General features: G+C 42.0%; 1 protein-coding gene across 1 annotated transcript; it reads left to right on the top strand.

Annotated features, from left to right (window-relative positions):
- Positions 1–1,553: 1,553 nt before the first annotated feature.
- LOC120065037 (mitochondrial import inner membrane translocase subunit Tim17-A) lies at positions 1,554–17,068 on the top strand. The gene is made up of 6 exons (XM_039015690.1): positions 1,554–1,670; positions 5,816–5,915; positions 8,131–8,194; positions 8,305–8,433; positions 8,780–8,890; positions 16,251–17,068. The coding sequence occupies exons 1-6, from the start codon at positions 1,645–1,647 to the stop codon at positions 16,322–16,324; spliced, it is 504 nt and encodes a 167-aa protein (XP_038871618.1). The 5' UTR covers positions 1,554–1,644; the 3' UTR covers positions 16,325–17,068.
- The last annotated feature ends 3,937 nt before the right edge of the window (positions 17,069–21,005 follow it).

The following is a 21,005-nucleotide window of genomic DNA, read 5'->3' as shown; positions in this document are numbered from 1 at the left end:
GGTTATTTCTGAATCTCCTAAGAAATTATTGCCTTTTGTAATTACATTTCATAAGAGCTTTTCCTAACCATGTGACCAGAGAGGTGGAAAATCAAACCTGTAGAGTCTGATAATTTTTTCTGGTAAAATCACGTGGTCAGGAAAAACTCTGGCCTGAATAATTGAAATGAGAGAATAAAGAAAGAGTTTGGTCTTTGGAGAGCATTTAACCAAAAAGTATTTGGAGAGCTAGCTGGCAAACTAGAATATCAATTCAAATCTAAAAGGGACACAAGTTTTTTTCTGGCCATAGGGCGCAGAGTTTTTCCTTGGTTTATTTCTATTTTAGTGACAAGTTATCGATGAAGATAAAACAATAGAAATAAAAATATAGCTGCGAGCAGCAATGAACGGGGTTCACAGGATGACAGAAAGGACACAAGATCAACTGAATAACAAAGCAAGCACTCTTTAATGTAAGAACTATCTTCCTTTATGTGCAATCCAGAGTCTAAATACAAAATCTGGAGTGAAGCTGATGTATGGTTCATGAGGAGAAGACGAATGCAGATGATTTTGAGCATTATCGTAATATATGCAAAGAATTAGTTAATAGTTTCCTTGTTTTTTGAGATATAAATACCAAATTCAGTGTGGTTTGCCTTAGGGACGTCCATGACAGCGATGACAAGTTTCAAGTGGAGTGGATTTACAGTGGTTTAAATGGACATTTGTCAATAACTCAGTCATCATTTGACCAACCCCTTAGCTTTTTTCAAACAAAGTTTAGTGTAATTTGATCCTATGGTTTATGAGAATATTTTTTTTTGTTGCATATTAGCATATGTGCTAATATGCGTCTACTGGTGTACTGTGGCCATCTTTGAATAAGTCCAAAGACCAAATTTGGAGTGAATCTGACTTTTAGTCCATGAGAAGATTTTTAGGGTTATTTTAAGCATTAGCGTTACATAGTCAAAAAAGTGAATTGTTAATAGTTTCCTTATTCTTTCAAACAAAATATTGTTCATGGTAATGTCTTTGATTACCCTAAAAAGTTGAAAGTTGATAAGCCATTGTTAAGTGGAATTACAAAAGGATTTAACTAACCTAAGTCTTTGCTGTAAAGCCCTAGTTAAGATAAATTAATGCACAAATAAAATACGTTTTTATTTATTTTGTGATATTTGGGTGGCAGGTAGCCTAGTGGTTAGAGTGTTGGGCCAGCAACTGAAAAGTTGCTAGATCAAATCCCCGAGCTGACAAGGTAAAATCTGTCATTCTGCCCATGAACAAGGCAGTTAACCCACTGTTCCTAGGCCATCACTGTAAATAACAATTTGTTCCTAACTGACTTGCCTAGTTAAATAAGAAATGTCCTCTTCCTCCGGTTGTTTGGCGCTTTCAAGATAACTGGGAACTCTCTAAAAAAACGAGGTAAAATAATGACGTCATTGATCTTCAGGTTGGAAAGTCAGAGCTCTAGAAAGAGGCCCGAGCTCTTGACTTGGAATTCCCAGTTGTCTTGAACGCACTGAAGTCGGAGATTTCCCAGTTTCCAGTTGTTTCGAATGCGGCATTGAACGCACTGAAGTCAGAGATTACCGAGTTCCCAGTTGTTTTGAACGCGCCAGTTACGTCAGAATGGAACAGTGAAAGAACAAAATGGAGGAATACGCACGGGAGCCATGGTGAGTGAAAGCTTCTAGTGAACTAAATTGCAACACAGTGTTGCTGGTGTCGTAACAGCACAGCGATATAATCTGTTCAAATATACATGAAATATATCTTTAATCCAAACGAATATTTGAAACACCTAAACCGTCCGACTCCGAAGATGCTAGCTAGCTGAGTTGCTAGCCCACTTCAGTGACCTTGTTGAGCGTTCAGGCGCTGTTGTTTGATATGTCAAACGCTTATCTGTGATTTCACGTGTACGTCGCGTGATACACATTATTCACCACAAATTAATCTGAATAATTCCCACATTTGCTTTGTAACTACCTACTGCCCATGTAGTTAGCCCTGCTGCTAGTTCAATCAATTTACAATGTATGATGTAACGACACGTCTGCATGCTCCCTCATAAGCCTATAAGCCTCCCTCATAAGCCTATATATATATATATTAAGTAATTATCAGACACCGATAGTAAGTTAATGATAACTGTTAGTCCACTCGCTAATGTGATATGCTAGCTATAGTTGGTAAGATAATGTGCTGTGTTACTAGCTACATTTCAAGATGCTACAGTAACTAGGTAATTAGCCTACTAGCACAACTTTGCTACTAGTCTTGTCACGATACCAGGCCAAGTATCGCGATACAATGGGGGGGGGGGGGGGGGGGCATATTTCAGACATGCAACGCAATGTGCTTTACAGGAAAAAAAACAAGGAAAATAAAAGCTGAAATATTTACTACAAGAAATAACAAAAATAATGACACAAACTGAACAACTTAAAAGGCACCTAAAGCAAAGCAAAAAATAAGTTTTAAGATATCGTTTAAATATGTCCACAGTTTCAGCCCCCCACAGGTTCTGTGGCAGGCTATTCCAGAGGCTGGGGACATAATAACTAAAGGCTGCATCCATGCCTCTTGGGCTTTGGGATAGTTCAAAGGCCAGTGCCAGAGGACCTGAGGGACCTACTGGGTACATAACTTAAAAGCATGTCTGACATGTATTGGGGAAGGAATATACATGCATAATTAATTGTATGTCCTTGTGGCAGTAAGGGGAACACACTGCATGAAACCTTCTTTACTCTTCAGTTAACACACACACACACTCCCTCACACATTTGTTGGTACGTGTCTGAAGTCATTGTGGGGGACTTCCAGAGAGTGGTTGAGGAGATCAATAAACCCATCAACTTCGGGACACACTCGTGACTTGAGTGATGTTATTCATATTCTCCATTTCAATAATAAAAAGAACAAGAAATTCAAATGAACAAATCCTCCCTGTCGTTTTACGAAATATAAACCTCAGTAACAGCTAAATATTTAATTTGTTAAACGTGTCAAGTCTCGACATCATACATAAACAAATGCACGTATCAAATAAATAGGCAAGCCGCTCCATTATTTTGTGTGAAATTGTGCAAACAAAATGATACCGCCGTGCCTTATGGGATTCCACTTCGCTATGAAGCTGGCAGCGTTGCAGTCTCAGTCGAAGTGCCTACCGGAGGGGCTAATTAGCCCCTACACCCTCGATAATTTTCACTCCCTCAGCTTTGGGACACTTGTGCAAATGAAAGAGGCGCTTGCAAATGGAGGGCAGAGGGGAAGGAAAGAGGGTGATTTGGGATTTAGCCACTCTGTTTCCCTCTCTCATAAGCACACACACACCACTCTCTCTACCACAAACATACACACACTACTCCCAACTTAAAAATCTATCTACAAACGATACCCCATAATGACAACGCAAAAACATGTTTTTTAGAAATCTTTGCAAAAAACCCCAGATACCTTTACATAAGTATTTTAGACCCTTTGCTATGAGACTTGGAATTGAGCTCAGGTGCATCCTTTTGCCATTGTTTATCCTTGAGATGTTTCTACAACTTGATTGGAGTCCACCTGTGGTAAATTCAATTGATTGAACATGATTTGGAAAAGCAGACACCTGTCTATATAAGGTCCCACCGTTGACAGTGCATGTCAGAGCAAAAACCAAGCCATGAGGTCGAAGGAATTGTCCGTAGAGCTCCGAGACAGGATTGTGTCGAGGCACAGATCTGGGGAAGGGTACCAAAACATTTCTGCAGCATTGAAGGTCCCCAAGAACACAGTGGCCTCCATCATTCTTAAATGGAAGAAGTTTGGAACCACCAAGACTCTTCCTAGAGCTGTACGCCCGGCCAAACTGAGCAATCGGGGGAGAATGGCGTTGGTCAGGGAGGTGACCAAGAACCCGATGGTCACTCTGACAGAGCTCTAGAGTTCTTCTGGGGAGATGGGAGAACCTTCCAGAAGGATAACCATCCACCAATCAGGGCTTTGTGTTTGTGGCCAGATGGCAGCCACTCCTCAGTAAAAGGCACATGACAGCCCGCTTGGAGTTTGCCAAAAGGCACCTAAAGGAATCTGACCATGAGAAACAAGATTCTCTGGTCTGATGAAACCAAGATTGAACTCTTTGGCCTGAATGCCAAGCGTCACGTCCTGAGGAAACCTGGCACCATCCCTAGGTGAAGCATGTTGATGGCACCATCATGCTGTGTGTATGTTTTTCAGCGTCAGGGACTGGGAGACTAGTCAGGATCGAAGGGAAAAATACACTGAGCAAAGTACAGAGAGATCCTTGATGAAAACCTGCTCCAGAGCGCTCAGGACCTCAAACTGGGGCAAAGGTTCACCTTCCAACAGGACAACAACCCTAAGCACACAGCCAAGACAAAGCAGGAGTGGCTTCGGGACAAGTCTCTGAATGTCCTTGAGTTGCCCAGCCAGAGCCTGGACTTGAACCTGATCGAAGATCTCTGGAGAGACCTGAAAATAGCTGTGCAATGACGCTCCCCATCCAACCTGACAAAGCCTGAGATGCTCTGCAGAGGAGAATGGGAGAAACTCCTCATACATTTGTGCCAAGCTTGTAGCGTCATACGGAAGAAGACTCGAGGCTGTAATAGCTGCTAAAGGTGCTTCAACAAAGTACTGAGTAGGGCCTCCCGAGTGGCGCAGTGGTCAAAGGCACTGCATCGCAGTGCTAGCTGTGCCACTAGAGATCCTGGTTCGAGTCCAGGCTCTGTCGCGGCCTGGAAGACCCATGGGGCGGAGCACAATTGACCCACCGTTGTTCGGGTTAGGGGAGGGTTTAGCCAGGAAAGGATGTTCTTGTCGCGCTCTAGCAACGACTATGGCGGCTGGGCGCAATGCACACTGACACGGTCGCCAGGTGTACAGTGTTTCCTCTGACACATTGGTGTGGCTGGCTTCTGGGTTAAACGGGCATTGTGTCAAGAAGCTGTGGGTTGTGTTTGAGGATGCATGACTCTCGACCTTCGCCTCTCCCGAGTTGCAACAATGAGACAAGACTGTAACTACCAATTGGATACCACAAAATTGGGGAGAAAAAGTGGTAAAAAGTTTTTTCGTAAACAAACAAAGTACTGAGTAAAGGGTCGTAATTCTTATGTAAATGTGATATTACAGTTTGCTAAAATTTCTAAAAACCTCTTTGCTTTGTCATTATGGGGTATTGTGTGTAGATTGATGGTGATCAAAAACAATTTTATCCATTTTCGAATAAGGCTGTAACATAACAATAATATGGAAAAAGTCAAGGGGTCTGAATAATTTCCGAGTGCGCTGTAGATGCGCAGGAAGAATGGACAGAGATAACCTTTGAGTGAAGACTGGTAGGGGATGAGTCTGGCTGATCACAGCTGCCACACGTGAGCTGCGCCTGAAAGTGATGTGGGCATTTTTGGACTGGCGCATACAAGAGACTAGTTGCTTAACAAATTTAACTGACCACTTATAAACCATTTTATCACAGGCGACAGCTGGATCTTTGGATCGGTAGGGCCAAAACGTGTGGTAGTGTCATATGAAACTATGGTTTTCTAAAATGTTATAAGTATCATGACGTTTTGGTGCTGTGATATTACCGTGGTACCGGTATACAGTGCAACACTAGCCTACCGTTATCTAACATTACTAGGTGGCAATCACACACTTTTAATAGCCAGTTGACACAAGCCTTCAGGCTACTTTACACTAGCTAGCTATGTATCATGCATTTAAATGCAACTATGACCCTGAAGCAAACTGGTAAAGACCTGTGTGTTTATCTGCCTGTGTGTGTACTGTGTTTTTTCAGTCCGTGGAGAATCGTGGACGACTGTGGGGGTGCTTTCACCATGGGGGCCATTGGAGGAGGGATCTTCCAGGCTGTCAAGGGCTTTAGAAATTCACCTGCAGTAAGTTCAGCCATGCCAATAAATTCCCCCTTGTGCAAAATGACACTGAACAAAAATATAAACGCAATATAAAGTGTTGGTCCCATGTTTTTCGTGAGCTGAAATAAAAGATCCCAGAAATGTTCTGTACGCACAAAAAGATTTACTCTTAAATTTTGTGCACAAATTTGTTAACATCCCTGTTAGTGAGCATTTCCCAAGATAATCCATTCTCCTGACAGGTGTGGCATATCAACAAACTGATTAAACAGCATGATCATTACACATGTGCACCTTGTGCTGGGGACAATAAAAGGCCACTCTAAAAGGTGCAGCTTTGTTGCACAACACAATGCCACAGATGTCTCAAGTTTTAAGGGAGTGTGCAATTGGCATGTTGATTGCAGGAATGTACACCAGAGCTCTTGCCAGAGAATTTAATGTTAATTTCTCCACTATAAGCCGCCTCCAACTTCGTTTTGGAGAATTTGTCAGTACGTACAACTGGCCTCACAACCACGTGTAACCACGCCAGCCCAGGACCTCCACATCCGGCTTCTTCACCTTGTGGTCGTCTTAGACCAGCCACCCGGATGGCTGATGAAACTGCTGTGGGTTTGCACAATCGAAGAATTCTTGAACCAACTGTCAGAAACCGTCTCGGGGAAGCTCATCTGTGTGCTCGTCGTCCTCACTAGTGTCTTGACCTGATTGGAGTTTGGTGTCGTAACCGACTTCAGTGCGTAAATGCTTACCTTCGGTGGCCACTGGGACGCTGTAGAAGTGTGCTCTTAACGGATGAATCCCGGTTTCAACTGTACCGGGCAGGTGGCAGACAGCTTGGATGGCGTTTTGTGGGCGAGCGGATTGCTGATGTCAACGATGGGAACAGAGTGCCCCATGGTGGGGTTATGGGTTGGGCAGGCATAAGCTACGGACAACGAACACAATTGCTTTTTACCGTTGGCAATTTGAATGCACACGAGATACCGAGGCTTGTTGTCGTGCCACTCATCCGCCGCCATCCCCTCATGTCTCAACATGATTATGCACGGGCCCCATGTCACAAGGATCTGTACATAATTCCTGGAAGCTGAACATGTCACAGTTATTCCATGGCCTGTGTCATGTAAAAATCTAGACAGTGTGAAAATGTTTCCAGTCAATAATCGAACGCGTCTGTGGATTACTGAGCTCGTGGAGATGTTTCTCTCACACCCCCTCACCCTTGATTTGGCTAGGTAACAAGCATAATTAGCTGGTTGGCTTGTTCTTAGAGGTGTGCAGTTTTAACTTGTTTGCATAGCTAGCTAACTAAGAAATTTATGCACTGTCAATCGAAAACGTAGTTGCCCAAGTCTTTGCAAAAAATCTCTCCTCACATCAACCCTCAGCACTTTGACATGCGATTCCGTGTAGTTACATGCTGACCTCACGCCTCAACACGCTTGTGATTGGTCAAAGTCAATACTCCTGGCCACCATGGATTGGCAGATGTGGGCACGCGGATTTGCTTCTCACAAGTTTTTCGAGTTTGAGGAAGGGTGTGAGAGAAACATCTGCACGAGCTCAGCTTTCCACATAAAGAGATGGCGTTCATTTATTGAACTGGGATCTTTTTCATACTGGGAGAAATTTCACAGCATGATGTCACAATCAGAACGGTTGAAAACTATTTCTCGCTAGGAAGATGTTTACATGACAGCATGTATACTCACCAGAAATGTCACCCATTGAGCATGTTTGGGATGCTCTGGATCGACGTGTACAACAGTGTGTTCCAGTTCCTGCCAATATCCAACAACATCGCACAGCCATTGAAGCGGAGTGGGACAACATTCTACAGGCCACAAGGAGATGTCGCCCTGCATGAGGCTAATGGGGGTCACACCAGATACTGACTGGTTTTCTGACCCACGCCCCTACCTTTTTTAAGGTATCTGTGACCAACAGATGCATATCTGTATTCCCAGTCATGTGAAATCCATACATTAGGGCCTAATGAATTTATTTCAATTGACTGATTTCCTTATCCAAATTGTTGAAATTGTTGCATGTTGTGTTTTATATTTTTGTGAAATGTAAGTTGACAGCTATGTTTGATATAGCGAGCCTATGGGATATGAAGGAACAGTTAAGTCAATTAGAGACTGAATTTTGCACTGTGCTGAATGGGTTGGGCATAGTGAGGTGTGAAGAATGAGGAGTTTTGATGCCATCTTCTTTTTGTTCTCAGGGGATGAGCCACAGATTGAAAGGTAGCATGACAGCCATCAAGACCAGAGCCCCACAGTTGGGGGGTAAGTGCACGTCAAGTTCAAGCTTATTTGGCTCTTTTGTTCTCAGACTGCAGGTCATTGTTGCCTGCTTTTGTCTGAAACCGCGCGAATGATGTTATGTTGTATTGTAGGTAGCTTTGCAGTATGGGGAGGCCTCTTCTCCATGATTGACTGTGGGTTGGTAAAGGTTCGGGGGAAAGAGGACCCCTGGAACTCCATCACAAGCGGGGCCATGACTGGAGCCATCCTCGCAGCAAGAAGTGAGTGATTTAGTTTAATAATTCACATTTTAAGACAGGCATTGCTGTGAAGGGGCCCTCGCGCTGTTTTTCTGTCACACTTTCACACACATACTCATACAAACAAAATTGCCCTTATACAGCTATCTTACAATAACTTTTGCACAAAGTTCACCATTGGTTCCTTGTTGAACACACTTATGTATTTCCGCGTGCTTAACATACAACATGGGCTTGTAAATTCAGAGCGTTCACGTAGACCCAGTGTTTGTTCAATGTAAATGTTGTATTTTGTTTGTTTGTTGGTGTACTGTAAAGACTAATTGCTAGTCTATGTTGTACTGATTCCTTTATTGTTTGTCCTCAGATGGACCAGTGGCCATGGTAGGCTCTGCTGCAATGGGAGGTATACTACTGGCATTGATAGAGGGAGCTGGAATCCTGCTCACTAGATTTGCTTCGTCACAGTTCCCAACTGGTCAGTGTGCCCCTCTGAGGAATGCTGTCTTATGCTGTAGTTGATTTACAGGGCTACAATGAAGGGTTATAGGGAGTGCAAATGTTTTATTTAATTTATTTAACCTTTTATTTAACCAGGTAAAACCCATTTGAGGTTAAAAACCTCTTTTGCGAGGACGACCTGGCAAGTATGCAAAACAGGGAAATAGTAGCGTGTCCATAAAACATTACAGAATACATACAAAAGACAAAGTGTCACAAGTTAAAGATACAATTGAAGATTAGAAACAACTGCAGTTATCACAAACGGTGTTGTCGATCAGAGTCTTAAAAACAGGCAAGGACACTAACTCCCCTAACTTTAAAATCTTCTGAAGTATGTTCCAGGATGACAGGGCATTATGGGAAAAAGATTGTCCCATCTCAGTTCTAGCCTTAGGAACAGACGAGGACAACAGCGACTGTGAACGAAGACTATATTGAGTGACTGATCTGGTCAGTAAAGAACAAAGACACAAAGGGAGTTGTCCCATCAATGCTTTGTACACATTAAAGTGTACCAGTGCTTTAGCCTCCTAGTGGAGAGAGAGGTCCATTGCACCATAGCATACAAATCACAGTGATGGGTAAGTGATCTAGCATTTGTAATAAATCTTAAAGCACCATGATTAACCGTGTATAGAGTTTAAGGTACTTGCTGAGGCCTGCATATAGACAATATCACCATAATCCAGCACTGATTTTTAAAAAAAGTGCTTTGAACAAGATCTTTTCTGACTAACATTGAAAAGCAAGATTTGTTCATGAAATAGAAACTCAATTTCAACTTCAGTTTCGTAGTCAAGTTATCAATGTGCTGTTTAAAATTCAACTTTTCATCTAACCAAATCCCAAGATACTTATAGGAGGAGACCCTATCAATTTGCTGGCCTGTTATAGTTCAAACCTGCAAGTGACTCCATCTGTTTACTTTCAGGAAAGAGAACCATAAATGTTGTTTTCCAAGTTTCAATTGGAAAAGCTGCCTTTGAAACTCAGATTTCATACCCTCCTGAGCTGTGTTCTGTCAGAAAGGTAGTTCAGGAACCAATCCAATGCATCAACACTTAAACCAACATTTTTTAGTCTTTTCAACAGCTGGACATGGCAACAGTGTCGAAGGCCTTCGATAAGTCAATAAAAAGTGAAACACTGTGATTTTTCTTGTCCTGAGCATCTAGAATATCACCTACAACCTTACTTACAGCAGTAATTGTACTATGCTTGGCTCTCAAAATTCAAAAGGCACTCGCACATCTGAGCAAACTTTTTGCAGATGCATGGCAACAGTTGAACAAGATGAATGAAAAAGGAAACCGCACACTGCTCTTGATAGTATCACTGATCTTTAATAAGCTTACGTATCGGCCTCACAGCCTTCGTCAGAGCTTTTGGGAATTTTTAAAAATTAGCACCCTTATGTAGACCTAGGCCCACCAACATCCGTTCCACGCATGGAAAGGGATTGGAGGCGAAGGAAATGCTTGGCTCTAAAACCCGACTGGAATTGAGATAAAACTGAGTTATTATAAAGAAAGTCTTTCAACTGTGAGTTCACAAGATTTTCAAAAACTTTTGCCAGTGCAGACAGTTTAGATATGGGACGATAGTTATCCAACTGGGACGGATCTCTACCTTTTATGCAAAGGCGTGACATGGGCTGCTTTCCAGACTTTTGGAATGGTATTACTCGCCAATAAAATATTTAAAATATGAGAGAGAGGGGCAGCAATGATCTCTGCACCAACTTTGAGAAAATATGGGTTTAATTCATACGGGCCATCCGGGCTGCTTTCTTAATATTAATAGATTTTGAGTTCCTTTACAACTTCTGAAAGCTCAATCTCAGTAAAATGAAATAGATGAACCATAGGGCGACATGTGGCAGTTTCATTCACCGCCTCATTTGAGATGTTAGGAAGGAGTTCATTATCAAGTAAATGCCCAGCTTTAGCAAAATGCTCATTAAACATGTCAAGTTTATTCTTGTCAGTCACATCCATTGAATTTGAGGTCAACTTCAGCGCAAGACCAGAGGAGTTTGTGTTAGCATTCATGGGTTTAATGGTTGTCCATCATTTCGGATTATTGAGGTTTGCCTTGGTAGATTCGTAGTAGAAGCTAGATTTGCATTTCCGTATTAGCAAGGTGCACTTATTTCTCAGTGCCCTGAATAACTGCCATTCAGTCTGGGAATTACCCTTTCTGGCTTTGGTTATTTGTGTATTTAGTTTTTGGATCAAATCAGATGATTCCCCTGTAAACCAGGGATTGTCTCTACCTCTTACCCTGTACTTTATGAGAGGGGCGTGTTTATAGAATGAAAATAGGAGAATACCTCTTCGATATCTGGAATAAGCACAATCCTATCCCAGTTGCATGCATAAAGTTCATGCAGGAATCCTGCTCACCGAACTGCCTAAAATTTCGTGTGAGTATGAACCGAGAGGGCACTTTGGGGATTTTGGTGTCTCTAATGCAAGCAACTGCACAATGATCACTTGAATCGTTAGCGGAAATACCAACAGCTGAGTATTTATGCGGATTGTTTGTTAGAATAACGTCAATAAGTGTTGACTTAGATGTCTTTGGGATTGAGTCTTGTGACTGCATTTATAATTTGAGTAAAAGTTTATGTATTGCACAGTCGTCTTATGGCCTCGGAGTTTGGAGATAACCAATCCCAGTTTAAATCGGCCATAAGGACCATTTCATTTCCCCCCCAACCACGCATCAGTTCAGCCAGAGAATCCAGGGATTCTACTTTAGCAGATGGAGGTCAATAACATCCTTTCAAATCTAAGTTCACAGCTTTTGATAACTGCAGTTTCAATGCTAAAAACTCAAACTGTTTTGGTTTAGATAAAGACCTTAGTTCAGTAACCACACCTGTCTTTAATATAGATGGCTATTTATTTTTATTTCACCTTTATTTGACCAGGTAGGCCAGTTGAGAACAAGTTCTCATTTACAACTGCGACCTGGAAAAGATAAAGCAAAGCAGTGCGACACAAACAACAGAGTTACACATGGAATAAACAAACGTACAGTCAATAACACAATAGAAAAGTCTATCTACAGTGTGTGCAAATTAAGTAAGATTAGGGAGGTAAGGCAATAAATAGACCATAGTGGCGAAATAATTACAATTTAGCAATTACACACTGGAGTAATAGATGAACAGAAGATGAATGTGCAAGTAGAGATACTGGGGTGCAAAGGAGCAACAAAAAAAATAACAATATGGGGATGAGGTAGTTGGGTGGGCTATTTACAGATGGGCTATGTACAGGTGCAATGATCTGTGAGCTGCTCTGACAGCTGGTGCTTAAAGTTAGTGAGGGAGATATGAGTCTCCAGCTTCAGTGATTTTTGCAATTCGATCCAGTAATTGGCAGCAGAGAACTGGAAGGAAAGGCGGCCAAATGAGGAGTTGGCTTTGGGGTTGACCAGTGAAATATACCTGCTGGAGCGCGTGCTACGCGTGAGTGCTGCTATCGTGACCAGTGAGCTGAGATAAGGCGGGGCTTTACCTAGCAGGGTCTTGTAGATGACCTGAAGCCAGTGGGTTTGGCGATGAATATGAAGCGAGGGCCAGCCAACGAGAGCATACAGGTCGCAGTGGTGGGTAGTATATGGGGCTTTGGTGACAAAACGGATGGGACTGTGATAGACTGCATCCAATTTGCTGAGTAGAGTGTTGGAGGCTATTTTGTAAATTACATAGCCGAAGTTAAGGATCGGTAGGATAGTCAGTTTTACGAGGGTATGTTTGGCAGCATGAGTGAAGGATGCTTTGTTGTGAAATACGAAACCGATTCTAGATTTAATTGTGGATTGGAGATGCTTGATGTGAGTCTGGAAGGAGAGTTTACAGTCTAACCAGACACCTAGATATTTGTAGTTGTTCATATATTAGGGCAGGTGCGGGCAGCGATCGGTTGAAGAGCATGCATTAAGTTTTACTTGCATTTAAGAGCAGTTGGAGGCCACAGAAGGAGAGTTGTATGGCATTGAAGCTCGTCTGGAGATTAGTTAACACAGTGTCCAAAGAAGGGCCAGAAGTATACAGAATGGTGTCGTCTGCGTAGAGGTGGATCAGAGAATCACCAGCAGCAAGAGTGACATCATTGATGTATACAGAGAAAAGAGTCGGCCTGAGAATTGAACCCTTTGGCGCCCCCATAGACTGCCAGAGGTCTGGACAACAGACCCTCCGATTTGACACACTGAACTCTATCAGAGAAGTAGTTGGTGAACCAGGCGAGGCAGTCATTTGAGAAACCAAGGCTGTTGAGTCTGCCGATAAGAATGAGGTGATTGACAGAGTCGAAAGCCTTGGTCAGGTCGATGAATACGGCTGCACAGTATTGTGTTTTATCGATGGCGGTTATATCGTTTAGGACCTTGAGCGTGGCTGAGGTGCACCCATGACCAGATTGCATAGCGGAGAAGGTACGGTGGGATTCAAAATGGTTGGTGATCTGTTTGTTAACTTGGCTTTCGAAGACTTTAGAAAGGCAGGGTAGGATAGATATAGGTCTGTAACCGTTTGGGTCTAGGGTGTCTCCCCCTTTGAAGAGGGGGATGACCGCGGCAGCTTTCCAATATTTAGGGATCTCAGACGATACGAAAGAGAGGTTGAACAGGCTAGTAATAGGTGTTGCCACAATTGCGGCGGATCATTTTAGAAAGAGAGAGTCCAGATTGTCTAGCCCAGCTGATTTGTAGGGGTCCAGATTTTGCCGCTCTTTCAGAACATCAGCTATCTGGATTTGGGTGAAGGAGAAATGGGGGAGGCTTGGGCAAGTTGCTGTGGGGGGTGCAAAGCTGTTGACCGGGGTAGGGGTAGCCAGGTGGAAAGCATGGCCAGCCGTAGAAAAATGCTTATCTACGAGAATTCTCGATTATCGTAGATTTATCGGTGGTGACAGTGTTTCCTAGCCTCAGTGCATTGGGCAGCTGGGAGGAGGTGTTCTGATTCTCCATGGACTTTACAGTGTCCGAGAACTTTTGGGAGTTTATGCTACAGGATGCTATCATTTGCTTTCCTAACTGCCTGTGTATATTGATTCCTAACTTCCCTGAAAAGTTGCATATCGCGGGGGCTATTCGATGCTAATGCAGTACGCCACAGGATGTTTTTGTGCTGGTCAAGGGCAGTCAGGTCTGGAGTGAACCAAGGGCTATATCTGTTCTTAGTTCAATTTTTTTTTGAATGGGGCATGCTTATTTAAGATGGAGAGGAAAGCACTTTTAAAGAATAGCCAGGCATCCTCTACTGACGGAATGAGGTCAATATCCTTCCAGGATACCCGGGCCAGATTGATTAGAAAGGCCTGCTCTCTGAAGTGTTTTAGGGAGCGTTTGACAGGGATGAGGGGTGGTCGTTTGACCGCGGACCCATTACGGACGCAGGCAATGAGGCAGTGATCTCTGAGATCCTGGTTGAAGACAGCAGAGGTGTATTTAGAGGGCAGGTTGGTAAGGATGATATCTATGAGGGTGCCCATGTTTTTCGGATTTAGGGTTGTACCTGGTGGGATCCATGATAATTTGTGTGAGAATGAGGGCATCTAGCTTAGATTGTAGGACGGCCGGGGTGTTAAGCATATCCCAGTTTAGGTCACCTAACAGTGCAAACTCTGAAGGTAAATGGGGGGCGATTAATTCACAAATGGTGTCCATGGCACAGCTGGTGGCTGGGGGGGGGGGGGGGGGTCTACAACAAGCAACAGTGAGAGACATTTCTGGAAAGGTGGATTTTTAAAAGTAGAAGCTCGAACTGTTTGGGCACAGACCTGGATAGATGACAGAACTCTGCAGGCTGTCTCTGCAGTAGATTGCAACTCCAGTAGATTGCTATACCTCCCCCTTTACTTTGTCGGTCACATCGATAAACATTATAACCATCCAAGCCTATAGACTGATTTAGAACAGATTTCTTAAGCCAGGTCTCGGACAGTACTAAGACATCTGGGTCAGCAGTGTGAACCCAGACTTTTATCATGTCCAATTTTGGCATCAAACTCCTTACCATAATATGCATCAGTCCCAACCCTGATCTAGTTTTAAAAATAATTTGGAGTGGGAAGTTCATCCATAGCCAATGGGCCTGGGTTTAGGTGAATGTTTCCTGACACCAAAAGCAGAAGAAGAATAATACACCTTGATTTGTTTCTTCCTAAAATCTCTCTGCAGATTTAAAATAATCCAACCTACAGTCATCTGACACAACAAACACAGATTTTAGCCAGGCCAAACCCTGTAGATGAGAAAGTTTTATGAGCATGTCACAGTAGAAGTCAAATGGTAACACAATCGGATCCCTCTGAAAGATAAAAGCTGCTATACCATCAGTCAAAGTATGGTGTAGCGGTATCTCTGTTAGGGAGATTCGGTTAGGGAGATTGTTGTTGATAATTTAGACTATGCAATGAGCCATAACCCATGTAGGCAGCAATTAAAACCATTTGTACAAAAATACACATTTTTACCACTGAATCCAACAATTCACTAAAACAAAAAGAAGAAATATATACTGAGTCAATCTTTTGAAACCTTAAATTCCCTAAAAATGTTCAGCTGAATCCTACAGGTCTAGTAGAGTTAGAAAGCAAGTGTGTGCCCGAGCGTTGTTGCCTTAAAACTGTCAGCACGTTCAACAGCCGCTGCAGGAATGTACTGACATGTATTTCGCCCAGTGTGTGGGTCTGGTCAATGCACCCAGTCTCCTTGCAGTAGGCTACAGCGCAATGAGGCAGAGCGGGCACAGTAGACCAGTGGCTAGTCCACCCAGCAGGGGTATCCTGGGCTAGGAAGCCCAGCGCATCTAGACGTTATGTCACAGCGCAGATACCGACCTCCGGCTTCCACCGCACAGCAAGGCAGGAGTGGAGTCAGAAGATTCCGGTAGAATGGCGAAACACAGATTTTTAAAAAACCTGACCGTCGAGGAGTATCCAAGGCTAGTCGGCCCAACGTGTCTGGACCGTCAGTCACAGCACAGATGTATCCTCTCTCGACTTTCAGGAAGGGCACCACACCTGCTTGATCTCCTGTAGAAACCAGCAATGTCAATTTAACGCTTTGATCTTGTAGGATTTTGTCTGTTGTTTAATGACAAGTCTCGCAGCCTATAACGGTTTTGCTAAGTAATAAAAACTTGTAACACTTGAAAGAAACAGTGTGACACATCATGCTCAGCAAAACTGCCCTGCCGCCATCTTGAATTGGATAGTGTTATTTATATTGAACATGGATGAATGACTGCTTACTGCCCAGTCGTCTTATTCATGTATTATCCCTGATGTCATCTCTCACCTCTTCCCTTTCTATAGGTCCCCAGTTTGCTGAGGAGCCAGCACCCATGCCTGCCCCCTCCTATGGAGGAGACTATAGACAGTACCAGTGAGAGGTCCCTCTCACCCTCTAGGCCTTTTTGAAGTTACACTTAGGAAATGGAGGAAATTTTTAAGCAATTACAATTGTACCTAACATTATGGACTGGGTCAGAGAACTGAAGGGCAAATCCACACTTTTTTTCCAGAGCCGATGTACAGATTTGCCTTTTACCATCCTCAGCCTGGTCAGTTGTGTTTAGTTCACCCTAAATTGGTTAAGATATCTGAAAGAGGGAAAAGCTTGTGGGTTTGTGCAATCATACATGCATGTATACTCTGCAAGTGTGACAGATAAACTAGAGCTGATGTTGAGTCAAGCTCAGTGCCATGGCTGTCAATGTCCAGTCAAAGATTGATTCTATCAAACTGTCTTTCATGTCTTTCATGTGTATATAAAGACTTTCCTGCATGTATTTGGCATGTATTGCTTATTTGCCTTATTGTTAATCGTATCCTGTGCTTGTGCGTGCCGTTTTGTAAATGAAATCACTAGGCTGGTATTTTATTGAATGGTATAAAAGGCAAATATTCATTATGCTCTCCCTGAAATCTTAGGTTTTATAATGACTTATTTATTTTTTTGGTAGTTGATAATTAAGTGCTTTATAGTTTAACACCAAGAGAGGAGCAAATTACTGCTGGCAAAGGATGACCTCAAACCTCACCAATTGCTCAATGGTCCTCATGAAAGGGGTTGATACAACTTGTCTGAATGACCGAAGAATAAAAGTTGTCAAATAAAATGTTATTTTGTAGCTTTTGTTTAACTTTCAAATTATCACAAAGTGCAACTTTATTTCCCCTTAACTTTTTTGACACTGAAAAGGTTTGAAATGATCTTTGTTGGTGTATGGTTATTGAGAATGCTCTTAAACATATATTTTAGGATTGTGTTTCTGCAGGGCTGGAGCAAAGCCTGCACACTCAGCACATCTGGATGAGGGATAGCCACCCCTGCCATACATCATGCCACTTGATTAATATAACATCGCATCTTTTCACACCATTTGCTTTGGTTTTGAGTGGCTTACGTTATTCAGAAGCTACTGGCATCTCGACCTGGAGAGCTCTGTCTCAAGGACTAAAACCAGAAAACCCAAAAGTGTCACCAATAGAGGGCAGTATACACTAGATATCCTGAAAGATTTGTCCATGTCAGTTTTCTTTTCAATAAAAAGCATGAGGTGGCGCACACCCAGAGATAATTATTTAGTGTAGAGGTGCTGACTAACGGCGAATAAACTGTGTGAGTCGCACACTATATATAAACTCCCAGTAATTTATTGGGTAAACCACCAACGTTTCGGCATCACTATGCCTTCCTCGGGGTAATGTCATGAATGCTTGAACCAGGTTATGTAGACAAACAGTGCAATTAGTGCAACCAATGACAATAGTGAGGGGTGTGTCATAGTTATTAGGTTGATTGGAATGAATTGAGTGAAACTGTTGAAAGGCAATAGTTTACAGCATAGAGAATATATTAGGCTATTATCATATGGAACATAATTAGATATTGTACATAATATTAGCAACAACATACATTATAATTTAATTTCACATATATTTAATTGTTTCCAATGACATTTTTGTTACATGTAACCCTTTGGTTCAACCATAATGCATAGTAAGCATCATCAACAGGGGGAACATATTGGGTGTATGCTGATAAGCTGTAGAAAGAATATATTCATTTATAAGACTTCATAAAAAAAGAGAGAATAAAGAAGAATTGTTCATAAGAAGGACCTGAGATCAAAGTCAATATTCAGACCACTAGGGGTCAATGTTTTTAGACAGGATATCCAGTAGGCCTCCCTCTGTAGTAGTAGGATCTCGATGTTAACCTCCTCTCCTTGGTAGAGTAACATGCTCAATGAGTGTGTATTTGAGGGAGGAGATGGGATGGTTAGCTTCAACAAAGTGAGCTGCTACTGGATAGTCAGTGTCCTTACACCTGATTGAGCTGCGGTGTTCAGCTATGCGTTGTTTTAATTGTCTTTTAATTTGTCCTATGTGGGCTTTCCCACATGAACAGGTGATGAGATAGATTACTCCCTTTGTCTTGCATGGGATGATACCCCTAACAGGGATTTTTTGACCTGTATGTGGATGTCTGAAGAAGGATGTTTTTGTAGTGCTATTGCCATGTGTGCATGAGCCATATTTGTAGTTCCCTTTTGGAATGGGTGTCAAGAGTGTCTGAGTGGGCTCAGGGGGCATGTCAGACCTCACCAAGCTATCCCCAATATTGCGACTACGCTTATAGACCACCACTGAGGGTTCCTTGAAGAGGTGTGCAATATTTTTGTCTGATTGCAGAGTATGCCAGTGCTTTTTCAGGAATACTTTCATTTTCTCTGAGCACTTGGTGTACTTAGTGCAAAAGATTGTTGCATTGTTTTCAGTGTTGGAAAAAGTACTAAATTGTATACTTGAGTAAAAGTCAAAATACCTTAATAGAAAATGACTCAAGTGAAAGTAAAAGTCACCCAGCAAAATATTACTTGAGTAAAAGTCAAAGTATTTTTTTTTTAAAGTACTTAAGTATCAAAAGTAAATGGAATTGCTAAAATGTACTTAAGTATCAAAAGTCAAAGTCAAAGTATAAATAATTTCAAATTCCTTATATTAAGTAAACCAGACGGCACACTCAGGGGCACACTCAGACATAATTTATGTCAGATGCAGTAGGAATGACCAGGGATGTTCTCTTGATAAGTGTGTGAATTGGACAATTTTCCTGTCAAAATGTAACGAGTACTTTTGGGTGTCAGGGAAAATGTATGGAGTAAAAAGTACATTATTTTCTTTCAGAATGTAGTGAAGTAAAAGTAAAATTTGTCAAAAATATAAATAGTAAAGTAAAGTACAGATACCCCCCCAAAATACTTAAGTAGTACTTTCAAGTATTTTTACTTAAGTACTTTACACCACTGGATGTTTTTCTTCTTTGGTTTAGTTTTGAGCAATTCCTCTCTTGGTTTTTGAGATATTTTCATAATTGCAACATCAAGAGTTTTGTCCTTTTTTGCCTCTCATTTTCATTTATCTGTCATTTTCTTAGCATTGCTGTCAAAATATGATTGGTGGCTACAGATTTGTTTAACCATGCATAACTGGCTATATGGTAGACCATTCTTGGGGGGAAAGGGATGCATACTATCCGCATGTAGCAGGGTATTGCAGTCTGTGGGCTTTGTGTATAAGTCTGTATGTAATGCACCATTCTCTTTGATGATCCATAGTTTATTTTTCTCTCACCAGTCTGCATGGTGAATTTGAGATATCTTATAGCTTACAGTTTTCTTTTCAGTGAAATGGACTGCCAGGGGTTGTTCGCGGTTAATGGGCTACCACCACTTTTCAACCTTATAATCCTTATCTCCAGCACCTAACTGGTGTCAACATATGTGAAAATGGAGCATTTCTATGATTTGTCGTTAAAAAGATAAGATCCTAAAAAATGCTTCTCTGTGACATCACAGTGTAGGGTAGAACTTTTTAACACTATATTTCTGTAGACACTTGTTTGTTGCTGAAGATAATGCATATGAGGTTATAGTTACCCTATAACTTGTGAGAATTTTTCTTTATTTATTTACCTGAAACACACACCTGTCCTCAGCTACAGGCAATTTGAAATGTAGTTGGATAAAACAAATGATCTGTTTGTAGAGGAGCATGATAAAAAGTTGCCAGTCACCGCTGTCACACACCATCTTCATTCTCTTTAGGCAATCTGAACATCCATCCATCAATGTGCTGTTGTGCCTCTAACTCTTTCTGCAGCAATTTGACTCTATTGTCAATGTTCAAAACCAGCCGGGTTCACACAGTCGGTCACATTGGTGCCATGACTCAGATGAGTCTCTGTGAGGAGGTCAAAGGAGGGTGAAACATAACAGATGGTTTGGCAAACTACCTTAATTTCATGTAATGAGTAACTAAGTTGTCTGGGACTTGAAGACTTGTTACTATACTACTATGACTATGGATAATGCTGAATTAATTGTGAATAATAATGAGTGAGAAAGTTACAGAGGCATAAGTATCATATCCCCCCAAAAATGCTAACCACCCCTGTCATTGTAATGGTGAGAGGTTAGTCTTGGGGATATTTGTGCGTCTGTAACTTTCTCACGGACTATGTACACCCGATATGGATGAAAATACCCTCAATTTAAAGCTCAGTCTGCACTTTAACCTCATAGTCGTTGTATCATTTCAAATCCAAAGTGCTGGAGTACAGGGGCCAAAACACAACACTGCAAACCTATGCTTTACCTCCATATCCCAACTTTCCATGAGATAATATCGGAGAGTGGGGCCACAGCCAGGGTCTGCCATTACCGACGGCGACCCTGTAGCAATAAGGGTTGTGCCCTTCTCGGGGATTTGAACTATAGCAACCCAACGCTAACCGCTAGGCAAGGCTACCTGAATTTGATAATAAGATTGACATATTTGCTTAAATGCTTTGGCTGAGTTAACTGATTGGGTTTGTCAGGGGTTATAGGGCCATGATGTTGATTAAAAATAAATCCTGCATGGAACATATATCCATAAATAAGTGAATTATAAAGCATTGCAATTATGAGCTGTGAATTACCCAATGTATTTTTTGTTGTACTGTCCTCTACCACCACAAAAGGAACCAGTGCAAAATTTGACATTGCCCTTTTAAGAAAA

This window comes from Salvelinus namaycush, chromosome 20, assembly GCF_016432855.1.
Source record: "Salvelinus namaycush isolate Seneca chromosome 20, SaNama_1.0, whole genome shotgun sequence".
In the NCBI taxonomy this organism is placed as follows: Eukaryota; Metazoa; Chordata; class Actinopteri; order Salmoniformes; family Salmonidae; genus Salvelinus; species Salvelinus namaycush.
This window is presented reverse-complemented; position numbering and strand designations above follow the sequence as displayed.